Raw genomic sequence first — 22,696 nt, 5'->3', positions numbered from 1 at the left:
TGGCACTTTGTACCGCGCCCGATATGTCACGGATCTGTCCCGGAGGTAATCCCCGATTACCTCCTGCATATAAAGCGGCACCCGGTGATATTCGAGTGCACGCCTTATACTCTCCCAAGGTAGGGTATTAAAGGCGTTGGCGATATCAAGAGATACCGTCAACGCCACCCCACCTCGGGAGACAGCCTCATCCGAGAGGGCCCGTACGCGTAAAATTGCGCCCACGGTTGATCGGCCCTCTCGGAATCCGAACTGATAGTCGGCCAGATCGGGGCCCACCAGGGACAGGTGCCGTTTGAGGCGGGCAACGAGCAAACGCTCGAAGAGTTTGCCCGTCTCATCCAGCAGACATATCGGATGGTACACGGAGGGAGACTCCGCGGGACGCCCCTCTTTTCGGAGGAGGACCAAACCCGCCTCCTTCCATTTGGGAGGAAATGGCCCCGACCGAAGACAGGCTGTAAAAAGCCGCCTCACTCGGTCCCCGAGGACACCGAAGGCTAAGACCCAGGCACGGCCAGGGATCCCGTCCGGTTCCGGGGCGGTATTTTTCGCCCGGAGCCTCTTGATTGCCCTGGCCAGCTCCTCCACAGTGACCCCCAGATCGGCGGTCCAATCTTGTACTTGGACCGCCTGTCTCGGAGGTTGACCCGCCCCTCCCCTATTGGGGAAAAGGGCAGAAACCACATCCTCCAAGACCTGGGGGTGGAGACCCTATGTGATCGGGGGCCCCCCTGACCGCAGCGTTTCCTTACGATTAGGTAAGGGCGCCCCCATGGATCGTCATTGAGGGTCTCCAGGAGCTCCGCCCAGGCCTTATCTTTGGCCCTCTGATGGCGCGATGCAGTGCCTTTTTTGCCCCCTTGTAGGCTTCGTGCAGCGCGGCCTCCGTGTGCCGTCTGTGACGACATCTGGTGTACTGGTGTCGCTCCCTTACGCATGTTGCGTGTAATTGCGCAATCTCGAGCGACCACCAGTACACCGCCTTCCGCGCGGGGAGGGCCCGGATCCGGGGCATGGCGGCGTCGCAAATTTGCGTCATTGCCTCCCGGAACCAGGAAACCTCCCCGTCAACGTCGCAGGGGCCCGGCTCTGGTTCCTTCAGGGCCTTGGCCGAAGCAGCTGCCATCAGGGTGTCCTCATTCAGGCGCTTCAGTGCCCAGTGGGATGGCAGGGGTGCACCCCCGGGAGGGCACGGCCGGTCGCCAAGGGAGGGGTCGGAAACATCCCACCGGATATACCGGTGATCGGACAGCGTCTCCGACCCAGTCATCACTCTCCAGCCGACCACCTTGCGCGCGACCGGCAAGGAGCCGAAGGTCACATCGACCACGGACCCGTCGTTATGCCGCACGCAGGTGTGAGCCGAGCCTCGGTTGAGCACCACGAGGCCCAGCTCCGCCCCCCACTCCACGAGCACCCGCCCCTGCGCATCTGTCACAGGGGAACCCCAATCCACCGACTTGGAGTTGAGGTCCCCCGCAACCAACACTGGACCGGGTAGCTGGCGACGTATAACTGTCCCCAGCCGGTCCAGGTATGCGCTGAACTGGGCCAGATCGCGGTTGGGTGAAAAATACACCCCACCACGGCGATTTCCCCCATTGTGCGGCCACGTAGCCTCCCGATAAGGGAGAGGGGCAGTGCCTCCGCACCGCACTTGCCGATGATGGCGACCAAGCCGTTCACGTCGCCGATCCAAAAGGATCTAACGGGAACGTGGTACGGCTCGGCCACCACGGCCAAGTCTATGTTCCACTCCGCCAGGGTCTGAAGCAGGAGATCCTGCGCCCTGGCGGAGTGGTTCAGGTTCGCCTGCAGGAAGCGATGGTCCTGCATAACTACTCGGTATCCATCGCCTCCTCCCGGCCAACACCCGGGCCTTTATCCGGCTCGGGGACCGGGGGTCGCTCCGTAGTCGGCGAAGCAGCCTCCTTTTCCCCGGCCTTCTCTTTAGAGAGAGGGGATTCTTTCCCTTTCCCTTTGGTTGCCTTGTAACGGGCGGTTTTTCGTATACCGCGAAATCTGAATTATACGGATAGCCGTCGGATCCAGGTGGCGGAAATCAAATAATTCGGTGACGTATATATGTGTGAAATAATGGATTTATTGTTTCGGTGTATATGTACAAATGTGTGTGTGAGTGTATGCGCGTGTATATACGTTAATGTACAAAGGTGTTGTGTGTGAATGTATGCGCGTGTATATATGTTAATGTACAAAGGTGTTGTCTGTGTGTGTGTGTGTGCGCGTGTATAACGATAATGTACAAAGAATATAAATTTATGCCGGGCGCGATGCACTCGCCCGATTCTCGGTATCGGCGCGTTATCGTGTTTTTGCAACCCGTCGGGCGCGTTTTTGCCCGCGTTTCTTTCGGCCGGTGTTTACCGCACAGCTGTTCGGCGCTTTAAATCCCGGTGCTTCGGTAATTTAGTATGATTCGATCCTCTTTAAGGATGTTAAGGTTTCGGAAGGCGTCGCGACGCTAGCAAGCGTTGGAGGCAGCTCGTGTTCCACCCCGTGAAGGCGCGATGCCTGATGAGGATCTCGGTTCGGAGGCGATTTCAAAGGCGGCGATATCGATGGGCAGAGGCAGCGTTCACACTACCTTCTGGCCTTGTTACTTTCGCAAGGATTTTCTCTAGACTGCTTTGCTTGCCTTCAGACGAGCTCGGCTGCTTGAGAATGATCGGAAGGATCTGTCTCGATGTGCCGTCGAGAGCCTGTTTTATACTTGGCTAATTACCCGCGCCGGCGTATTCGGTAATTACCCCCACCGAGCGGCGGTAAAAATCGGAACGGTTCGGGTCCGCCCGGGGGAGTTCGAGGTGCCGAACGCGGGTTCTCAACCGCCGGTAACGGCTTCCGACGGCAGTGTCTCAATAATTGAGAGTCCCTACCCGGTTGTTTTCTACGTTATTAAAAATGGGCGCACAGCGCCTCTGCCATTGCCCGACCGATGTTCGTCGGGCGGCAGCTTCCGGCCGGTGTTCGCCGGGAAACGATGCATTCGGGGATGCATCGTTACATCCTTCTTCTCAGGCCGGAGAGAGGCACAAGCCAACCCTCCGTAACTGTGTTCCGCCTTGAGCCTCCTGCTCGTGCAATACGGGCATTTGGGCTTGGCGGAACATCCCGAGGCCCTATGGCCTGGTTGACCGCAGCGGTAACACAGACCGCTGCGGTCAACTTCCGATTTACAATTTGCTCTCGTGTGACCTTTTTAGGGGGCGGGGTCCTCTTTGAGGAGAGAGCCGGGGCCTTGCTCTGGGCCTTGGCAGTAGTTAGCACTAGGAGAGTTCTAACCCAGGGATCTCAAGGGGGGTGAGGGGCGAGGGGATCTCAGCGGCGCGGGGGAATGACGTCACGCAGGATGGAGGGGGGATAACGTCACACGGGTTCTAACTCAGGTCCTATCAGGGATGACGTCACGCGGGACGGAGGGAATTTCGGAGGCGCGGGGGCTGCGGGGCGGGGGATGCACGTATAAACAAAAAATGGCGGTATTCCTATGAAGAAGATTTTGGGTCTCTCTCTATTCCTCCCTCTCTCGCTCTCTCTCTCTTTATCCCATTATATTTCTATCCCTCTCTCTCTCTCCCTCTCTATCCCTCTATCCCTCTATTTATCTCTTTATCCCTTTTATCTCTCTTTCTCTCTGTATTATCGCAAGTATACAATATTAGTCATAAACTTATATTTTGAGATATTTCGGGATCCGACGTTTTCGAGCAATCTGTGAATCATAGCGAGATAACAACACATTTTTGAGATATTATACAATATTACCAGTTAACAAACAATATAAATAGAAGTATTCTTTGAAGGATTGGGTGGATGGAAATGCGTGCGAAGAAATTACGTCATGATTTTGTTACAATTAAAAAAATATATATAATTTAAATGTGTGTGTTTGGATGGAAATGCGTGCGAAGAAATTACGTCATGATTTTGACTTAAAACTCTTTATTTATGTTTTATATATTTTTCTTACGTACTATGGACTAAAAACTAAAGCTGCCAGTTCGCAATCGACGAGTTGATGCTTGTTGAATACAGCACTCGCGCGTATTACATTTGATATTTCTTTCGGATTTATTACAGTGGACGCGATATTGGAGAATTGCGTAAACTTGACATCAACTGTTTGGATAATTTTATCCAATCGATCAAAAGTTACATCTATGCAGTGATCGAGATCGAACATACGATGTAACGTCGATTCGACCATCATCAAGCATACGTTTGAAGATTCGAGATTTATGAGTTTGACGTCGTTAATCGTACGAATTCTCACTGTTAGCGGTCCAACGCTTATGAAATTGTAGTCATCTTTAGAGTCGTTCCGAAGGAAATTTTGAATATTGCGACGTTGCTCGTAGAGTCCCTTCCACGTTTCGAGAGACAATATCAGTTCCTTTCCTCGATGATCTCCTATGGCAATCTCCACGTAACTCGGTGGACCCACGTTGATACCAATTTCGAGGAATTTGAATCCCGTAGCTGTCAATGCGTATCGTCTACCTAGTATACGAACCGCACGACATTCCAACGAAATGCTACAGAAAAATTAAAATAATAGTAATAATACAATTTGTAAAAATATAAAAATAGAAAGAAGTTAAACGAAAAATTTACTCGTCACATTTGTTCTCAAACGATCGAGTTTTATCACAACTCGATACGTAATTATTCACGCGTCTTCCGACGCCGCTGCCGCTGCTGCTTCTTTCGACGTAGTACATTTCTCTGGGAGTTATGAAAAGTGAACCACGAGAGCGGTGTTAACGCGACACTGATCGTATAAGAAATAACCGAGTATACGTGACGCTCATCTTCCAAAAGTATAATGTGGTGGGGGGGGGGATCAATGCTTCTAACGTTTTGAGTTTTAGGAGAAGGGGAGATAACGCTCAGACAAAAAAATTCTTAGAAACGCATGGAAAGGTTTAGGGTGGGGAAATAAGAGATAAAACATATTAATGTTTACATATTTTATTTTCTTGCAATTCTTTCTGGCGTTGCGACCACCAGTTAAATATTTTAAATACATTTTGTAATGCACAATTCTTAACATGTTTTCCACATCGCATACTATTGGTAATATCTAATTTATTTAGAGAATCAATATCTTCATAGTCAGCATCCAAAGTTTCAATAATATAGCCGTTTCCCACATCGCCTAGTATATCGGTCAACCATTTTCGCTTTTCAAGTCCTTTAACGTACACGACAGACGATTCTTCTTCTTCTTCTTCGTGTATCGTACCAACGATAGCTGTTGTAATTACACGCTGAGCCAAGCCATACGTTTCCGTCTTCCCATTATAATCCGTGATGATTTCTAATCACCCATGAGACTTGACATCGCTCAGATTTTGTTAGCACGCTCCACGGTACAGGACTTGCGAAAAAATAATGCGAGAGAACATATCCCTTCCTCAGAACCGCAGCTTCCTTCACGACAAAATTTCTCCCGACAATAAATCCTTGCAGATCCACAAACGTTGGTATAGACATGACGAGATCTCTCTCTCTCTCTCTCTCTCTCTCTTTCTCTCTTCGATACGTCAGTCGAGAGGAATGGCAAACTCTAAAATCATCTCGTAGCACTTTGATTTATATCCTCCTCCTCCTCCTCCTCCCCTCTCTTGTGTCGATGTTATCGCTTAGGTGATTTTGCGTACAACGTTGGTCAACGGATTGTACTGGATCACACGATCGTGTATGATGAGACAGTACGCAGTGGTATTCGCCGGCACGTTCTCCTTACATTCGAATTCCAATCTCACATCCACCGTTGCGCTCTTGACCGATTCGTTTTGTCGAGAACAATCGATAATCACGAACGGACCGAGTTGTTGAAACGTATAGACGGAGAGACTCGGCTCGAAATACTCGTATCCGTAATAGTTCTTGCAGAAGCGCGCGTACGTGTCGTACAGAATGGACCATCTGCTTTTATCGAAATCCAGGTTCATATCGTCGTACGGATAACATTCCGAGTTCAGATAGAGTTTCACATTGATCAATTTGCAGTCGTCGAATTGAGATACATTCTTAGACAAGGCATTCTTCCGGCCTGTTTGCAGGGCGAAGACAACGTAGCGTGGTTTCGCCAGCTGAGTCGCGGTCATAATGGCCCACGAATGCTTGGTTGTAAGCTGCAATAGCGGATACTCGTACAGATCCCACGAGCGAAAACCCATGCTGAGATATCGTCCGCTTTCCAGAGCACGCAGCATCGACAGTTTTTCGATCTCGCTCAACAGCACGTGAGGCATTCGCCATTGTATCTTGAATATGGTCATCACAGGCTCCAGCGTTGAACTTCCAACCAGACAATTATCGTTGCGCGATCGTATTAAGATCAATTCGTGACGAGCGTTAATCACCACTCGTTTATAATCCTCGCAAAATCCCAATAACATGTGGAGCGGTACGCAAAAATTAAAATGTCCATGCGAATAGGTCGGCGGCTCCCAGCCGGCGTTTTTCATAATCACAATTCTATCGGATGATACCGTTACATAGTTTTCGAGCGTAGTAGTTATTCCTACGTTTCTATTGCGATCAATCTCAACGCCATCGAGTTCGTATCGAATCTCATCGAACATGAATGCGACGCAATTATGTCCCAGTATCACTTTCTCCTTCAACTGTTGCTGTTTTTTTCCCCTCGATGTATAGGAAACTCTCGTACGACAGCGTATACAGATCCTGTTGTTGTATGGGTATTCTTATCTCGTCACTGTGTCCGAACGTTGTATTGGCGAACGGGTTATACGTGTGAGTCTCGATCTTGACGATACGATTGTCAAAGATCGGTTCATCACCGATGTTGAGAATGTCGGTCATCGTTCAGCTGTTTCGCACCGCAAATCCCAAAGATTGTAAAAACGTAACGTTCGATGCGCTGAGTTTCTTTTTCTTGGATGATTTGATATTAGCATTCGACGTTGTTGTTGTTGTTGTTGTTGGTGATGGTGTTGCTGGTCTCGTAAAGATTGCGTTATCTCTCACGTCTTTCGATCCGTTCAATACGAGCATCTCATACGTCGCATACGTACATGCAATCTTACGGTGATCTCTTCTCCTCGAAAATCGAGCAATCGTCCGTTCTGGTCGACAACGCGTAACGTTAAATCCGTAATGCTCCGCGCGATGATCGGCAGGTAAATGATCTGTGCAGGCGTTTCCGATATCTTATATCCCGGTGGTACCCTCGGTGAAAATTCATGTATCGTATGAACGAGTATGCCGTTGTTGTACGCACCCGCGGTCACGTTACACTCTATACGGATAATATTCACGTTGAGAATGTTAATCGGCATGTTTGATTCGTACCATTTTCGCGGCTCGAGAATACGATTCGAGAATCCTAGCAGCGATCCAATGTTGACGGGTTTGGTAAAGTTTATTCTGTAGGCACATTTGATCTCGCTCCTCATTGTATTGTAATTAGCGCGGAGCACTATCGGATATTCATCATCATCTTCATAGTCATCGCCGTCAATGTGTTTCTCATCGCGATGTTTCCGTGAAATTGCATGTTTCAAAAATTCATGTATATTTTGCAACTCATACGATCCCTCGGGAATCGTAATTTCTTCGTCGTCTTGCCAAAGTAAAATTTATTATTTGAGGAATTCACATTCGGTATCGTGTGATAAGTCTCAAAATCCGTTAGACCGAGCTCGTATTCGCCGTCGCTCAAATCTACGGTGGGAAAGAAGTTTGCCGTGAGAACGCTACTCTTCCCAGTCAACGTGAATGTCATAGACATGTCGACGAAACTGTTTAACGAATACTGAGTTAAATAGCGCAATATCTGTCTTTAAATTCACATGCATCGACTATTCGAAGAAACTGCAAGCACAATTGTCCGCAGATGCTCTGATCGTAAGTTTGAACAGGTGTGTAATTGTACTGTATCTTCGTTACGTTTCGTCCGAGATATCGCACCAATTCATTCGGCGGTCGAAGATTGCCGAAACTGTCGAAATATATAGCGCGATTCCCCCTCTTTGCATACGCTACCCAATGAGTACCTGGTCCTTCGACGCTATCCAAATTTACGATGCCGCTCTCGTTTCGATATATACCACCGATCGGTAAAGAGTCGCGCATGAAAACACCTCTAAAATATGGAATGCGCATACGTTTTGCCAGTTGTAGCAATTGTACGTTGGTAGTTGCGCCCTGCGGCATTTTTAGCGTCTCTTTGACGCTTTTTTTTCTCCTTGTTGAGGCTCCTCGTCCGTATTTGTAAGGAGCGAGATATAATCCGTGACCTTCCATGGCGCGATTGTGACGTAGCATCTCTTGCAACTGACGTTGCGCGGCTTTTCCGTCGTTCACCACTTTCGCTACACCAGCCGCTCCACCGATCAGGGATCCGAGCGCACCCAACATTGGTAGAATCGACAATACACCGCCGCATTTCGCTACCGGAAGTATCCGTTTCTTCACCGTTTTTTTCTTCGTCTTCGTCTTCAGACCCATACCGAGCTTCGTCTTGGCTTTCATCGCTGCCCAGACAGTTGTGGCGGCGGCTCTCTCACCGAGAGTCGAATCTTTCGCAACGATGCGATTCCGCGCTTTCTCACCGAGTATCCTATCCGCCGCGTGTCTCTCGGTGAGATCGTTGCTCCGAGAGTATGCTATATCGTGTTCGCGACACGCCGCGTCCAATGGGTTGACACCTCGATCGCCTCTGACTAATCGCTTTTGCAACCGCGTGCCTGGTCCGCAAAACTGATAGCCGGGAATATGGAATTCGATCGGAAGTGCGTTTATCGCGTGATTTAATAGGCCTCTACCTATTTTCGTTGACATTCGCCGCAATTATTTATCAACGACGCCGGACCGTCGATGTGCGTTTCCTGACACGGCTGATTGTAGTGTTCGTAACAGCGACGATACGTCTGAACCTCCGGATCCGCTTTTATGTGTTCCGGAAGTTTGTCCCACACGTAGTGGACGTAATCACCGCACGTTCTCAATAGACCTGCTTTCGACACAAATTGTAGTTGTTCGACGCTCAAATCGCGAATATCGGAAGGATTTGTTAGCAGGATGAACATTTTTTCTCTACTGAGCGACTCGTGATTTCGCGCACCTATAAATAGGCAGGCGTTCGATCCAATCAGCAGTGTTGAAAAAATGAGATTCGTACGACAACCTTTGACGATATGCGTGACAAATTGCGACGACAGATTACGATCAATGGAGGACAACGCGGAGATGCGCAGGCATGGTACGATGCTACTGACTACTATACGCGCGATCGTTTGCGGCCCCTCGAATTGTGGTAAAACCAACGTTCTGATAAGTCTACTGGAAAGTCCGCATGGTGTACGTTTCGAGAACGTGTACTCGAAGTCGCTGCAACAGCCGAAATATCGATATCTGGAGAATTTGTTGACGCCGATTGACGAAATCGGTTATTTTATGTTCTCCAATAACAGTGATTCCACCGAGCGAGGCACGTCCAAACTCGATTTTCGCCTTCGATGACGTGGCGTGCGAAGCAAAATACGATAAGAGAGTACTTCTCAATGGGTCGTCACTCGAACGTCGACTGCTTCTATCTCTGTCAGACGTACGCGAGAATACCAAAACATCTTATACGCGACAACGCGAACCTGCTGATCTTGTTTAAACAGGACGGTACCAACTTGAAACACGTGTACAACGATCACGTGAATACCGACATGTCGTACGGGGATTTCAGTGAATTATGTCGTACTTGTTGGCAACAAAAGTATGGATTCCTAGTGATAGATAAGGACAGCTCATTTACGAACGGGCGATACAGAAAAGGATTTAACGTGTTCGCGATATCGCAAAACGATTAGTCGCTGCCGACACACTCTGTCGACATGGCTGAAAACGATAATATTCGCGAGCGTGAAAAGATTGCGAGGGAGATTGAGAAAACGAGCGAATCGATCCGCAAGAAACATCGCGCTTTGAAGACCGGTAAGATCGACGACGATATCGCGGTCAAGACCCATTTTAGGCCTATTATCGAGCCACTACAAAAAATCGTCGACAACTCTAGCTTAATCGCGGTGAAAAACGAGCCGGAGAGTAACGCTGACGCTATAATTAAAACGTTACCCATCAAGCGGTACAAGGAGGAAGAGAAAGAGGAGGAGGAGGAGGATACGACACCGAAAAAGAGACAACGATTGAAGGCGAATCGTTTATCGACACCGCATACATCGGATGAACCGCTGATAACCTCCACACCGTCCGCGACAACGAGAATCGTACAACCCACGATACCCGAATCACTCGCAATCGAAAATGTTTTCGAAACCACGGACAACCCGCTCGAATCACCATCTGTTCGAAACATGTTACAAACGTTGGAAGGTCAAAAAATGTTACGAGAGCACTTCGGGCCACTGGCACAAAAGTACATGGGCGCTCTCCTTAGTGGCGATAAAAAAAACCAGATCGATCACGTGTACGGTGTCTATTTCGACGAGAATGAAATGTGGCTCGGTAACAAACGATTCGACATCGGCGCAGATGACTCTATAATCATAGACAAAGTGAGGTACATTGGTACACCTGGATTATACGAGTTGATCTTCAAGAGAATTCCCGATGATGACATATACACTGAGGACGATATGCAAAAATATAAGACCATATTAATGGCGACGAGTGCGCATAAACGTCAATATGATGCGCAAGGTCAATTAAAGAGCAACAGGGGATACAAGTATAAACACATAATTGCACCGTTGATGTCGATCGAATCGAAAAAGAAAAAATGCGGTACGGGAGTATTCATCCCTCGCGCGATGACGCTAACCGACAATAAGATCGATTACGTGCACTGGGACGATCCCAACGAGCTAGTGGATCGTCTACGATTGCTCGACGCTTCGCGCCGAGCTGGTCACAACGCTCACGACAACGAAATCCTGTCGATCATCGATGAACTTCGCGAAGTTGGTCTTATTATAAATTAAACGGTGTCTCGACAAAACTGATCAGTCGATCGACGTCACTCACATCGAGGAAAAAAATGAGAGAGAGACAGAAAAAATATAATGAAGAAAAAATATGTAATTTGCAATTAACAATTCCATATTTTTTCTTAAAAACAACTATGTGTTTTCTTTACACCAATTGATTCCTCTCATTATTTTGTACATAAAAATATTAAGGTAAGATAATCGAAAAATGAATATTTTACAAGATATTTTACGGTTTATGTAAAATTAAGAAATTATTTCAAGCCTCATAACTCAAAAAGTACTTAACGAAAAGGTACTTAATTATAGTGTTTTGGAAAGCTCTCGAGATGAGCTACAAGAATATGCAATGACAAATAGTAGGTTCCATTTAAGAAATTGAAGGTGACCTTCATGTGACCTTTAAATAACTCTTCAAGGTCAAACCAATGATACCATCTTATGGCCCCCTCGAAATCAAACAACTTTTGTCTGAAACATTTTTCTCTCCCGGGCTTGGTTTTCGAGTTATTCTCCATTAAAGGTTAAAATGGTCCACTCTGTATATATATATTGGGGGGGCGATGCGCCGGGCTAAGGGGAGGCCGTTCCCGGAACAGAAATACATTTCATTATTTTTAAATTATTTAATAATTTATTTTAAGATATTTTTGATGTATTATAAATTGAAAGTTACTTATGATGTTATCCATGATCCATTCATTTTAATTTGTACAAATGGGACACATGTTGCATGATATTATTTGATGCAAAGATTTTTTACATTTTTTGCAAGACATATTAGATAAATGTTCATAATATATGATTCTATGTTCCCGAACAGAACCAGCTTCTAAGAATAGATATGATAATCTAAGGAAGCACTCGGTACAATATTTAGACTCATTTTCCACATAGTAGTAGGATATGCAACATATCTTCGTTTGATCCAATGTTATTATTTCAGTCGTTTAAATTTCGATGTTTAGTTTGTATTAGTTCATCACTACTATCACTCTCATAATCACTGTCTTCCAAGGATTCTAATTCTATATCAGACCCAGCCTCGTCTGATTCGTCCAGATTATCGATTTCCATTAAATTATCATCTTCAATGATAATAATCTCTTCAATATCCTCGTCGATGATAATAACGTCTTCTTTATTATCTTCATCATCGATGATAATAACGTCTTCATTATTATCTTCATCATCGATGATAATAACGTCTTCTTCAGCCATTACACGAGACCAACGAAACACAGAAGAACAACGAAAGAAATGATATTCTAATGTCACAGACTCCTCTTCATTATATATCTTTTAATATCTTTTGTCTCATTCCAACTAGAGCATCACGTCTCATCTACCTCAGCATTTCTCTACATCTTTAGCGGAGCGTGATGAGAAAAATTGTCAACTATTCTTATTCGTATGGAAGGAAAGAATTAAAATCACAGATGGAATAAAAATAATTATTTATAAATAATTATTATAAATAATTATTTATTGCACGCATCGTAAAGAATATCATTTACAGCTCATGTTAATAATTCACAATCGATTAATGATTCGCTGTTAAAGACATCACTCTCGCGTATCGTTTTACAGCATCGCATACAGTAGTAATATTGTTACGTTGTAATACAGTTTCAAATTGTTTAAATTTTTCATTCACGAGATACGTATTCTCGCATAACCAATTGTGCATATGGTCGATACAATTTTCAAAATTAAATAAATGTAATAATGTTTATGGTTTCATGTACAAAGAATTTTCGCATAATGTGAGTTTTACAATTTTCGATTGATACATTTCGATCGATAAATCTCCAATCCTTAATGGGGGAGCAGTCGATTGTAGAAAACAGTCAATGTCTGCTTGCTTCTGCATCAACAAATTCCACGTTGAAAAAAGGCAACACTATTTGATTGCCTCGATTATCACCGAGAATCAGCTCCACGTACGATACAGCTGCAACGCTTATTCCAATGTCCAAATACTTGTACGACGTCGGGGTTAGAGCGTATCTTCTTCCAAGTATACGAGTCGCACGACGAAGCTGAATGCTATAAAAATATATATAAATTAGATCAATATTTAAGAAAATTTTAATAAAGAACAAAATTTTTAAACGATCGAAACTTACGTGTCATATTTTTGCTTCTTACACGGTGGAGTTTCACCGTTTCGAATCGGAACGTAAAAATTCATGTTGATTTCTTCAGCAGTGAACCTTTTACACGCGCAATTGATGCAATACTGATCGTATTAGAATTAATATCAATTCAAATAGTATCGCAAATTGCGATGTAGAGGGGATTATTGCTGACACAACATTTTAATTTCCTCTAAAATTTTGTCGCGCCGATGTACGGCTGCGATGACATCATCCCCAGAACAAAGATTTAGCTGAATTCGCTAAAATCGAGCGCCGATGTACGGTTGCTCCTGATGCAATCACGTTAGATTTTTCAAATGTACGTGACAAAACGTAAAATTTTCAAGGTTAAAATGCGCATCGGAACAAAGATTTAGCTGAATGCGCTAAAATCAAGCGCCGATTTACGGCTGCTCCCGATGCAATCACATCAGATTTTTCAAATGTACGTGACAAAACGTGAAAAAAATAACCGCCAAGGTTAAAATGCGTATCATCCCTAGACAAAGATTTAGCTGAATGCGCTAAAATCGAGCGCCGATGTATGGCTGCTCCTGATGCAATCACGTTAGAATCTTCAAATGTACGTGACAAAACGTGAAATTATCAAGGTTGAATTGCACACGCTATTCCGGGGAATTTTTTGTTAAGATGAAATCATTCTAGAATGTTCGATGATAAAACAATGCATGAGATGGTATATAAATCATGATAAAGAGGTACACCCCGCCAGTAGCTAAAGTGCATCAGAACAGTCATTGGAAACGCTAAATTTCGCAAGTGTGTGTTACAATATGGAGGAACAAAATTTGCGAGAGCAATCCACATAGATTGATTCGCTGGAAGACTACATTGTGTGGGAGCAACGATGTGACGTACATCGAGTCGTTGGAAGAGCAAAAGTCGAATCAAACGACCGCGATTATCGATCGGAAATCGACAATCGCTGATTGCTCGGATCGCACGCCTCGAAGGGTTGAAAAATTTGGTACGCGGACGTTTCGTACACGCGGGTGCCGGATGTAGTGCGCGTCAAAATGGACTTGTGTGGCGCGAGATTGATACGGCATTCGAGAGTCGTATATTGATTGGTGCGGTGATAAACTATAATCACATCGAACCTCGACAATTTCTCGATGACGCTAAAGACATTGTGATAGAACATGTGCAGGACGTTATAAAAAGACACAATTGTGTGAAAGTGAATACTATATTTAACGGTGAATTCGTGGCTGGAGATAAACGCGCCAACAAAAGTATCAATGCGAGAAACTATGAACTCTTTCGCACATCCGATTTACGCGAGTGGTACGAACGGCGCGTTATCGAGTCCACCCTAGCGTCGCTAGAAGAATTTCAAGAACGCGATAGCGGGTGGGCTTTGTCGCGAATACTAAATTTAACTGTAAATATAAATAAGTATAATCCTATGCGCGCGGGATGTTACATCAAATTACCGCGGGAGATTATGATGAAAAGAGCGGTGATTAACGTACAATCAAAGGACAATGCATGTTTCGCGTGGGCAGTGGTCGCCGCACTATACCCCGCTGAAAGAAAGGCGAAACGGGAATCATCGTACCCGCATTACGCGACAGTGCTGAATCTCCAGAACATTGAGTTTCCAGTGACTGTGAACCAAATAAAAAATTTTGAACTTGTTAATGACATTTCTATAAATGTGTACGGCATCGAAGACAAGAACAGCATTGTCCCGATACGTCTTTCGCAGCAGAAGCGGAACAAGCATGTCAACTTGCTGTACATTGAAGATGACAACAGCGTTGGACATTTTGCGTGGATTAAGAATTTATCCCGGCTAGTGAGTTCGCAACTGAGCAAACAGGATCACAAGAAATATATCTGCGATCGGTAAGTTTAATTTATATTATTTGAATAATTATAGGTTATACACTTTGTTATATAAATCTTTAATTAAAATTTTTCTTTCTTTTATAGATGCCTACACTACTTTAGCTCGGACGACAAGTTGCAGTCGCATACGGTCGACTGCGGAAAAATGAATGACTGCGCTATCCGGTTACCGAGCGATAAGGACAAGTGGTTATCGTTCAACAACGTTAATCGGAAGGAGCGGCTTCCATTTGTGGTCTACGCTGACTTGGAATGCGTTCTGGCCAAGACGGAAGAAGAACAACAAAAATCGTACCAACATCACCAAGTATTTAGTATAGCTTACTATGTACATTGTTCATACGATGAATCTTTATCGGCGTATTATTCGTGTCGTAGCGCCGATTGTATAACATGGTTCGCCGAAGACCTCAAAAATTTAGCGTTACGTGTAAAAAATATTTTGAAAACAAATGTCCCCATGGTAAATTTGACGTCTGAAGAGTGGGAGAAATTCCATAGCGCCACTCAATGTCATATATGCGAAAAACCGTTCGTGCAAGACGATACACGCGTTCGTGATCATTGCCATCTGACCGGGCGCTACAGAGGTCCAGCACACTCAAATTGCAATTTAAATTATAAAGAATCTTTTTGTATTCCCATAGTTTTTCACAATTTATCTGGTTACGATTCGCACTTTATTATCGAGGAAATAGCTACAGCATTCGAAGGAAGAATCGATTTATTACCAATAACTAAAGAGAAATATATTTCGTTTACCAAAAATGTTTGTATGGAAGAAGAATCAAAAACTCATGTAAAATTACGTTTCATCGATTCATTCAAATTTCTCGCATCGAGTCTCGACAAATTGGCATCATTTTTGGACAAAGACAAACTCAAAATTTTAAAATCGGAATTTCAAAATTTATTAACAGAAAAATTTCAATTTGTTAACGCGAAAAGGTGTATTTCCGTATGAATACATCGATTCCGTTGACAAGTTGCAAGATACGTGTTTACCACCGCGCGAATCATTTTACAGTTCCTTGACCGGCGAAACTGTATCCGAGAGCGATTACGCGCACGCTGAGAACGTCTGGAACTGATTCTCCCTTCGAACGCTAGGTGAATATAGCGATTTATATCTTAAAATCGATGTCTTGTTATTAGCCGACATTTTCGAAAACTTTCGAGATAAATGTATCGAAAGTTACGGACTCGACCCCGCGTATTACTATACTCTCCCCGGATACACGTGGGACGCCATGTTGAAGCATACGAAAATTACGTTCGAGCTGCTTACTGACATCGACATGGTTATGTTCATCTAACGTGGTATACGCGGCGGTCTGAGTCAATGTTCGGGTAGATACGCTCGCGCTAATAACAAATACATGGAGTCGTACGATCCATCGAAACCATCATCGTACTTGATGTACTTTGATGTAAATAATTTGTACGGATGGGCAATGTGTCAACCGTTGCCTTACGACGATTTTCGATGGGTCGACGATGTGTTGAATTTTAACGTATCATCGATCGCGCTAGATTCGCCTACAGGCTATATCCTCGAAGTGGACCTCGAGTACCCACAACATCTTCACGATGCGCTGACCTTCGTGTTACAAAAATACACCGAATTTTACAGTTTTCTCAATCTCCATGGCTTCGAAATTACATAGAACTAAATACACATTTCAGAACATTGGCTAAAAATGATTTTGAAAAAAATTTATATAAATTAATGAACAATGCGGTGTTTGGTAAAACGATGGAAAATGTGCGCAATCGTGTCGATGTTAAATTATTAACAAAGTAGGATGGTCGGTACGGCGCAGAGGCAATGATCGCGAAACCAAATTTCCACAGCAGAAGCGTTTTTTCAGAAAATTTAATCGCTGCGAAATTGCGCAAACTCGAGCTGAAATTCTACAAACCGATTTACGTGGGTATGTATATACTCGACATATCCAAGACATGTTTGTACGAATTTCATCACGAGTATATGACGCCAATGTATCGCGACAAATGCCGGGTAATGTACACCGATACGGATAGTCTCATATATCACATTGAGTGCGCGGATGTGTATGAGAATATGAAGTGTGATATCGTTAGATTCGACACGAGCGATTATGCGGTGGATAATGCGTACGGTATACCGCTTGTAAATAAAAAGGTACCGGGCCTGATGAAGGACGAAAACAACGGTGCCATAATGACCGAATTCGTCGGCTCAGAGCAAAGATGTACGCGTTACGAGTGAATGGAAAAAAAGACACGAAGAAAGTTAAAGGTGTCAAGAGTAACGTTGTCGTGAGAACGATAACGTTTGACGATTACACGCGGTGTTTAAACGAAGAAATTGAAATGACGCGTCAGCAGTCGTGTATACGATCTAAACTGCACCAAGTATACACGATCTGCGAGACGAAAATTGCTCTGAGTCCGTAGGACGATAAGCGATATATCGTACCCGAAACCACCGATATGCTACCGTGAGGACATTATAGGATACCTTTGTAAATAAATGTATATTTTGTTTATTATTAATTGTATATTTTGTACATAACCATGTATATAATGTACATACATAACCATGTATGTATATTATTAAATATTTATATATTAAATTATTTATATAGTTTATATGTATATTATTTTAATAAATGTTTATAATACATTATTTTTATGTATCCAAGAGTTGTATGATTTATACATTCCCAACCATTTCACGTATACGTCATCACCCTTTTCCCGCAAAATTTTTTCCACCAGATATACGTCGGGATTAGCGTTGTAACTCGTATTTGTAGAATCCTCCAGCAACGGGATTTCCACGCGAATCTTCGAGTATGAATGTCGCGGGATTAGTTTTCTGCACCTCGACAATCTTAAAAACTTCGGTCGTCCAATTAGGTGTGAAACCTTTTTCAAAGATGGTCTTGTATTTACTCACGCGTACCGAATCATCTACTTTGAATCATATTTTTTTATCGTATGATTTGGTAAAGCATATTTAAAAGTTTATCTACGATGCGGGAGTGACATCGACAAGTCTCATACCGATAGTGTGATGTTTTTGTATACAATACATAATTTTTATATATCCAAGAGTAGAACGATTTATCCATTCCTAAACATTTTACGTAAACGCCAGATATTACATTTCAATACTACTACATTGTGGTACATGATAAAACATTTTAAATATTTAATAGATAATTGAATATAGTTTTGCGTTGATAGTCGCTTGATAGCCGTTCAATGCTGTTCGATAGCCATTCAACGGTCGTTCGATAGCCGTTCATTTCCGTTCGACAACCGTTCGATAGCCGTTCAATTGCCGTTCAACGGTCGTTCATTTCCGTTCGACAGCCGTTCGATAGCCGTTCAATTCCGTTCGACGAGCGTTCGTTTCCGTTCGACGGACGTTCGATGACTGTTCATTTCCGTTCGATGACCGTTCAATTGCCGTTCGACGGGCGTTCATTTCCGTTCGATGACCGTTCAATTGCCGTTCGACGGGCGTTCATTTCCGTTCGATGACCGTTCATTTCCGTTCGACGAGCGTTCGTTTCCGTTCGACGGGCGTTCGACGGACGTTCGATAGCCGTTCAACGATCATTTATTTCCGTTCGACGGGCGTTCGATGACCATTCATTTTCGTTCGATGACCGTTCAATTACCGTTCGACGGGCGTTCGTTTCCGTTCGATGACCGTTCATTTCCGTTCGACGAGCGTTCGTTTCCGTTTGACGGACGTTCGATAGTCGTTCGATGACCGTTCAATTCCGTTCGACGAGCGTTCGTTTCCGTTCGATGGTCGTTCAATTACCGTTCGATAACCGTTCAATTATCGTTCGATAGCCGTTCAACGATCGTTTATTTCCGTTCGACGGGCGTTCGATGACCATTCATTTTCGTTCGATGACCGTTCAATTACCGTTCGACGGGCGTTCGTTTCCGTTCGATGACCGTTCATTTCCGTTCGACGAGCGTTCGTTTCCGTTTGATGGACGTTCGATAGTCGTTCGATGACCGTTCAATTCCGTTCGACGAGCGTTCGTTTCCGTTCGATGGTCGTTCAATTACCGTTCGATAACCGTTCAATTATCGTTCGATAGCCGTTCAACGATCGTTTATTTCCGTTCGACAGCCGTTCGATAGCCGTTCAATTCCGTTCGACGAGCGTTCGTTTCCGTTCGACGGACGTTCGATGACTGTTCATTTCCGTTCGATGACCGTTCAATTGCCGTTCGACGGGCGTTCATTTCCGTTCGATGACCGTTCAATTGCCGTTCGACGGGCGTTCATTTCCGTTCGATGACCGTTCATTTCCGTTCGACGAGCGTTCGTTTCCGTTCGACGGGCGTTCGACGGACGTTCGATAGCCGTTCAACGATCATTTATTTCCGTTCGACGGGCGTTCGATGACCATTCATTTTCGTTCGATGACCGTTCAATTACCGTTCGACGGGCGTTCGTTTCCGTTCGATGACCGTTCATTTCCGTTCGACGAGCGTTCGTTTCCGTTTGACGGACGTTCGATAGTCGTTCGATGACCGTTCAATTCCGTTCGACGAGCGTTCGTTTCCGTTCGATGGTCGTTCAATTACCGTTCGATAACCGTTCAATTATCGTTCGATAGCCGTTCAACGATCGTTTATTTCCGTTCGACGGGCGTTCGATGACCATTCATTTTCGTTCGATGACCGTTCAATTACCGTTCGACGGGCGTTCGTTTCCGTTCGATGACCGTTCATTTCCGTTCGACGAGCGTTCGTTTCCGTTTGATGGACGTTCGATAGTCGTTCGATGACCGTTCAATTCCGTTCGACGAGCGTTCGTTTCCGTTCGATGGTCGTTCAATTACCGTTCGATAACCGTTCAATTATCGTTCGATAGCCGTTCAACGATCGTTTATTTCCGTTCGACGGGCGTTCGATGACCGTTCATTTCCGTTCGATGACCGTTCAATTACCGTTCGACGGGCGTTCGTTTCCGTTCGATGACCGTTCATTTCCGTTCGACGAGCGTTCGTTTCCGTTCGACGGACGTTCGATAGTCGTTCGATGACCGTTCAATTCCGTTCGACGAGCGTTCGTTTCCGTTCGATGGTCGTTCGATGGCCGTTTAAACGGTCGAACGGTAATTGAACGACAATCGAACGGAAACAAACGCTCGTCGAACGGAATTGAACGGTCATCGAACGACTGTCGAACGCCCGTCGAACGGAAACGAACGCCCGTCGAACGGAAATAAACGATCGTTGAACGGCTATCGAACGATAATTGAACGGTTATCGAACGGTAATTGAACGACCGTCGAACGGAAATGAACGCTCGTCGAACGGAATTGAACGGCTATCGAACGGCTGTCGAACGGAAATGAACGACCGAATCATCTACTTTGAATCATATTTTTTTATCGTATGATTTGGTTCGTAAAGCATATTTAAAAGTTTATCTACGTTGCGGGAGTGACATCGACAAGTCTCATACCGATAGTATGATGTTTTCGTATACAATACATAATTTTTATATATCCAAGAGTAGAACGATTTATCCATTCCTAAACATTTTACGTAAACGCCAGATATTACATTTCGATACTACTACATTGTGGTACATGATAAAACATTTTAAATATTTAATAGATAATTGAATATAGTTTTGCGTTGATAGTCGCTTGATAGCCGTTCAATGCTGTTCGATAGCCATTCAACGGTCGTTCGATAACCGTTCATTTCCGTTCGACAACCGTTCGATAGCCGTTCAATTGCCGTTCAACGGTCGTTGAACCGTTATCGGAGAGAACAATTGAATATCCTACTTGTGACGGTATCACTCAGGTTCGAAGCATCACTACAGGGGTTCCGTAGGGCTCTGTCCTGGGACCCCTGCTTTGGAATATTACTTACGATTGGGCATTACGCACGCCAACGGAACCTGGTTGCACTATCGTTGGATACGCAGATGACACTTTGATCTTGGTCAGAGCTGGAAACGTTGAAGATGCTATCGCCGTTGCGAATTTACAGATGAGTAAAATTCTGAAACGAATTCACAAATTGGGACTCTCCATTGCGGAGGAAAAGACTGGTGTGGTTATCTTCTCTAAGAAGAAATTAACTAATATGTACAGAATACGTATTAAGCAAGAGGAAGTATTGACGCAGGGCTCAATGAAGTACCTGGGAATCATTCTCGATCAGAGATGGACTTTTCTCGAACATGTTGAATACATAGATAAGAAAGTATCCAAGGTGATCCGGGCTCTAAGTGGACTGATGCCCAATTTACGCGGCCCTAAAGAAAAGAAATGTAAGTTATACGCGAATGCTGTAAGTTCCATCATTAATTACGGGGCACCCATTTGGTGTGAGGCTACAAACACCAGGAAAATTAGTGACATATTACGTAGAATACAACGCGTCTTAGCGATAAGGGTGATCTCCGGCTATAGGACTGTGTCAGCTGATGCGGCACTCCGCTGGCAAGAATTCCCCCGACTCCTATACATGCGTACTACTTTAAGAGGGTATTCGAGTGGATTTACGAGCTAAAAAGGCTCGATGAATGGAGCAAAAAGAAAGAGAAAGAGATCCGGAGTGATGAAAAAACGTTGCTCCACAGACAATGGCAACTCTATTTACAACGAGAAAGAGTTGCTGGGAAGTGGACTTGTGAGGCTATTCTACCAGCCTTTGATCTGTGGATGAATCGTTGTCATGGACAGCTTAGTTTTCACATGACACAAATTTTAACGGGGCATGGTTGTTTTTATACCTACTTGTATAGAATCGGAAAGGCCAACACGCCAACTTGCCCTTTCTGCCACGCTGAGGACGACTCGTCTGAACACACGCTCCAGAAATGTAGCGCATGAGATAACGAGAGAGAGGAGCTCCAAAGTATACTTGGTGGCGACTTGCGGTTGACTACAATCGTTGGTAAAATTTGTGAATCCGAGGAAGATTGGAGTGCATTTCTTCAGTTCACCGAAGGTTATGTCCAAAAAGAAGAGGACGAAAGAGCTCGTGAGAGACTTTTAGACACTAATTCTAGTGATGGGAGCAATTGATAAATACATACCTAATTATTACTAATTTAGCAGACTTACCTGATATACTTACCTGGAATATTCAGCCGGTCCCTATTAGGTGACTCACACTGAAAGATCAATACACATACACATACACATTTACACTTATATAAACATATATGATACAGGGTACACACGGGGGTAATGGAGGGTGGAGGATTGGAGAAGCGGAGTGGGGGATAGGGGATCTATATAAGGGGGAACTTGGGGGGAAGGGATATACACATACACACACACATACAAACATATACACACGCATACCCACACACACATACACATATACACACATATATACACAATACACACACATACACGCACGCACACATATATACGCCCACACGCACACACCTACACTTACTTACCTTGACATTACAGACCAGACTAGAAGAAGATCCCGGACGGACGAGGGTGTAAAAGCCCATTTAGGATCCTTACCGGTCTGGTGGATAATGTGCAAACAGGTACCACCAGTAACCAGTGGGGGTCTATACAGGAAGGACGAAAGAGAGTTTTTAGTGGGTAGGGGCCGTTAAATAGGCCGAGTCCCACACTATCCTGGCCTACGGGGGTCAGGATGTGCGTAAGTGC

At 44.6% G+C, this 22,696-nt stretch overlaps 1 protein-coding gene across 1 annotated transcript; it reads left to right on the top strand.

Annotated features, from left to right (window-relative positions):
* Positions 1-9,879: 9,879 nt before the first annotated feature.
* LOC145974659 (uncharacterized) lies at positions 9,880-10,994 on the top strand. Its single transcript, XM_083104638.1, has one exon. It carries the CDS (start codon positions 9,888-9,890, stop codon positions 10,992-10,994), a length of 1,107 nt encoding a protein of 368 aa, XP_082960764.1. The 5' UTR covers positions 9,880-9,887.
* The last annotated feature ends 11,702 nt before the right edge of the window (positions 10,995-22,696 follow it).

This window comes from Camponotus vicinus, unplaced genomic scaffold (assembly GCF_025532165.1).
Source record: "Camponotus vicinus isolate PSW18456_S1 unplaced genomic scaffold, iyCamVici1.0 SCAF_7, whole genome shotgun sequence".
Classification (NCBI taxonomy): domain Eukaryota; kingdom Metazoa; phylum Arthropoda; class Insecta; order Hymenoptera; family Formicidae; genus Camponotus; species Camponotus vicinus.
This window is presented reverse-complemented; position numbering and strand designations above follow the sequence as displayed.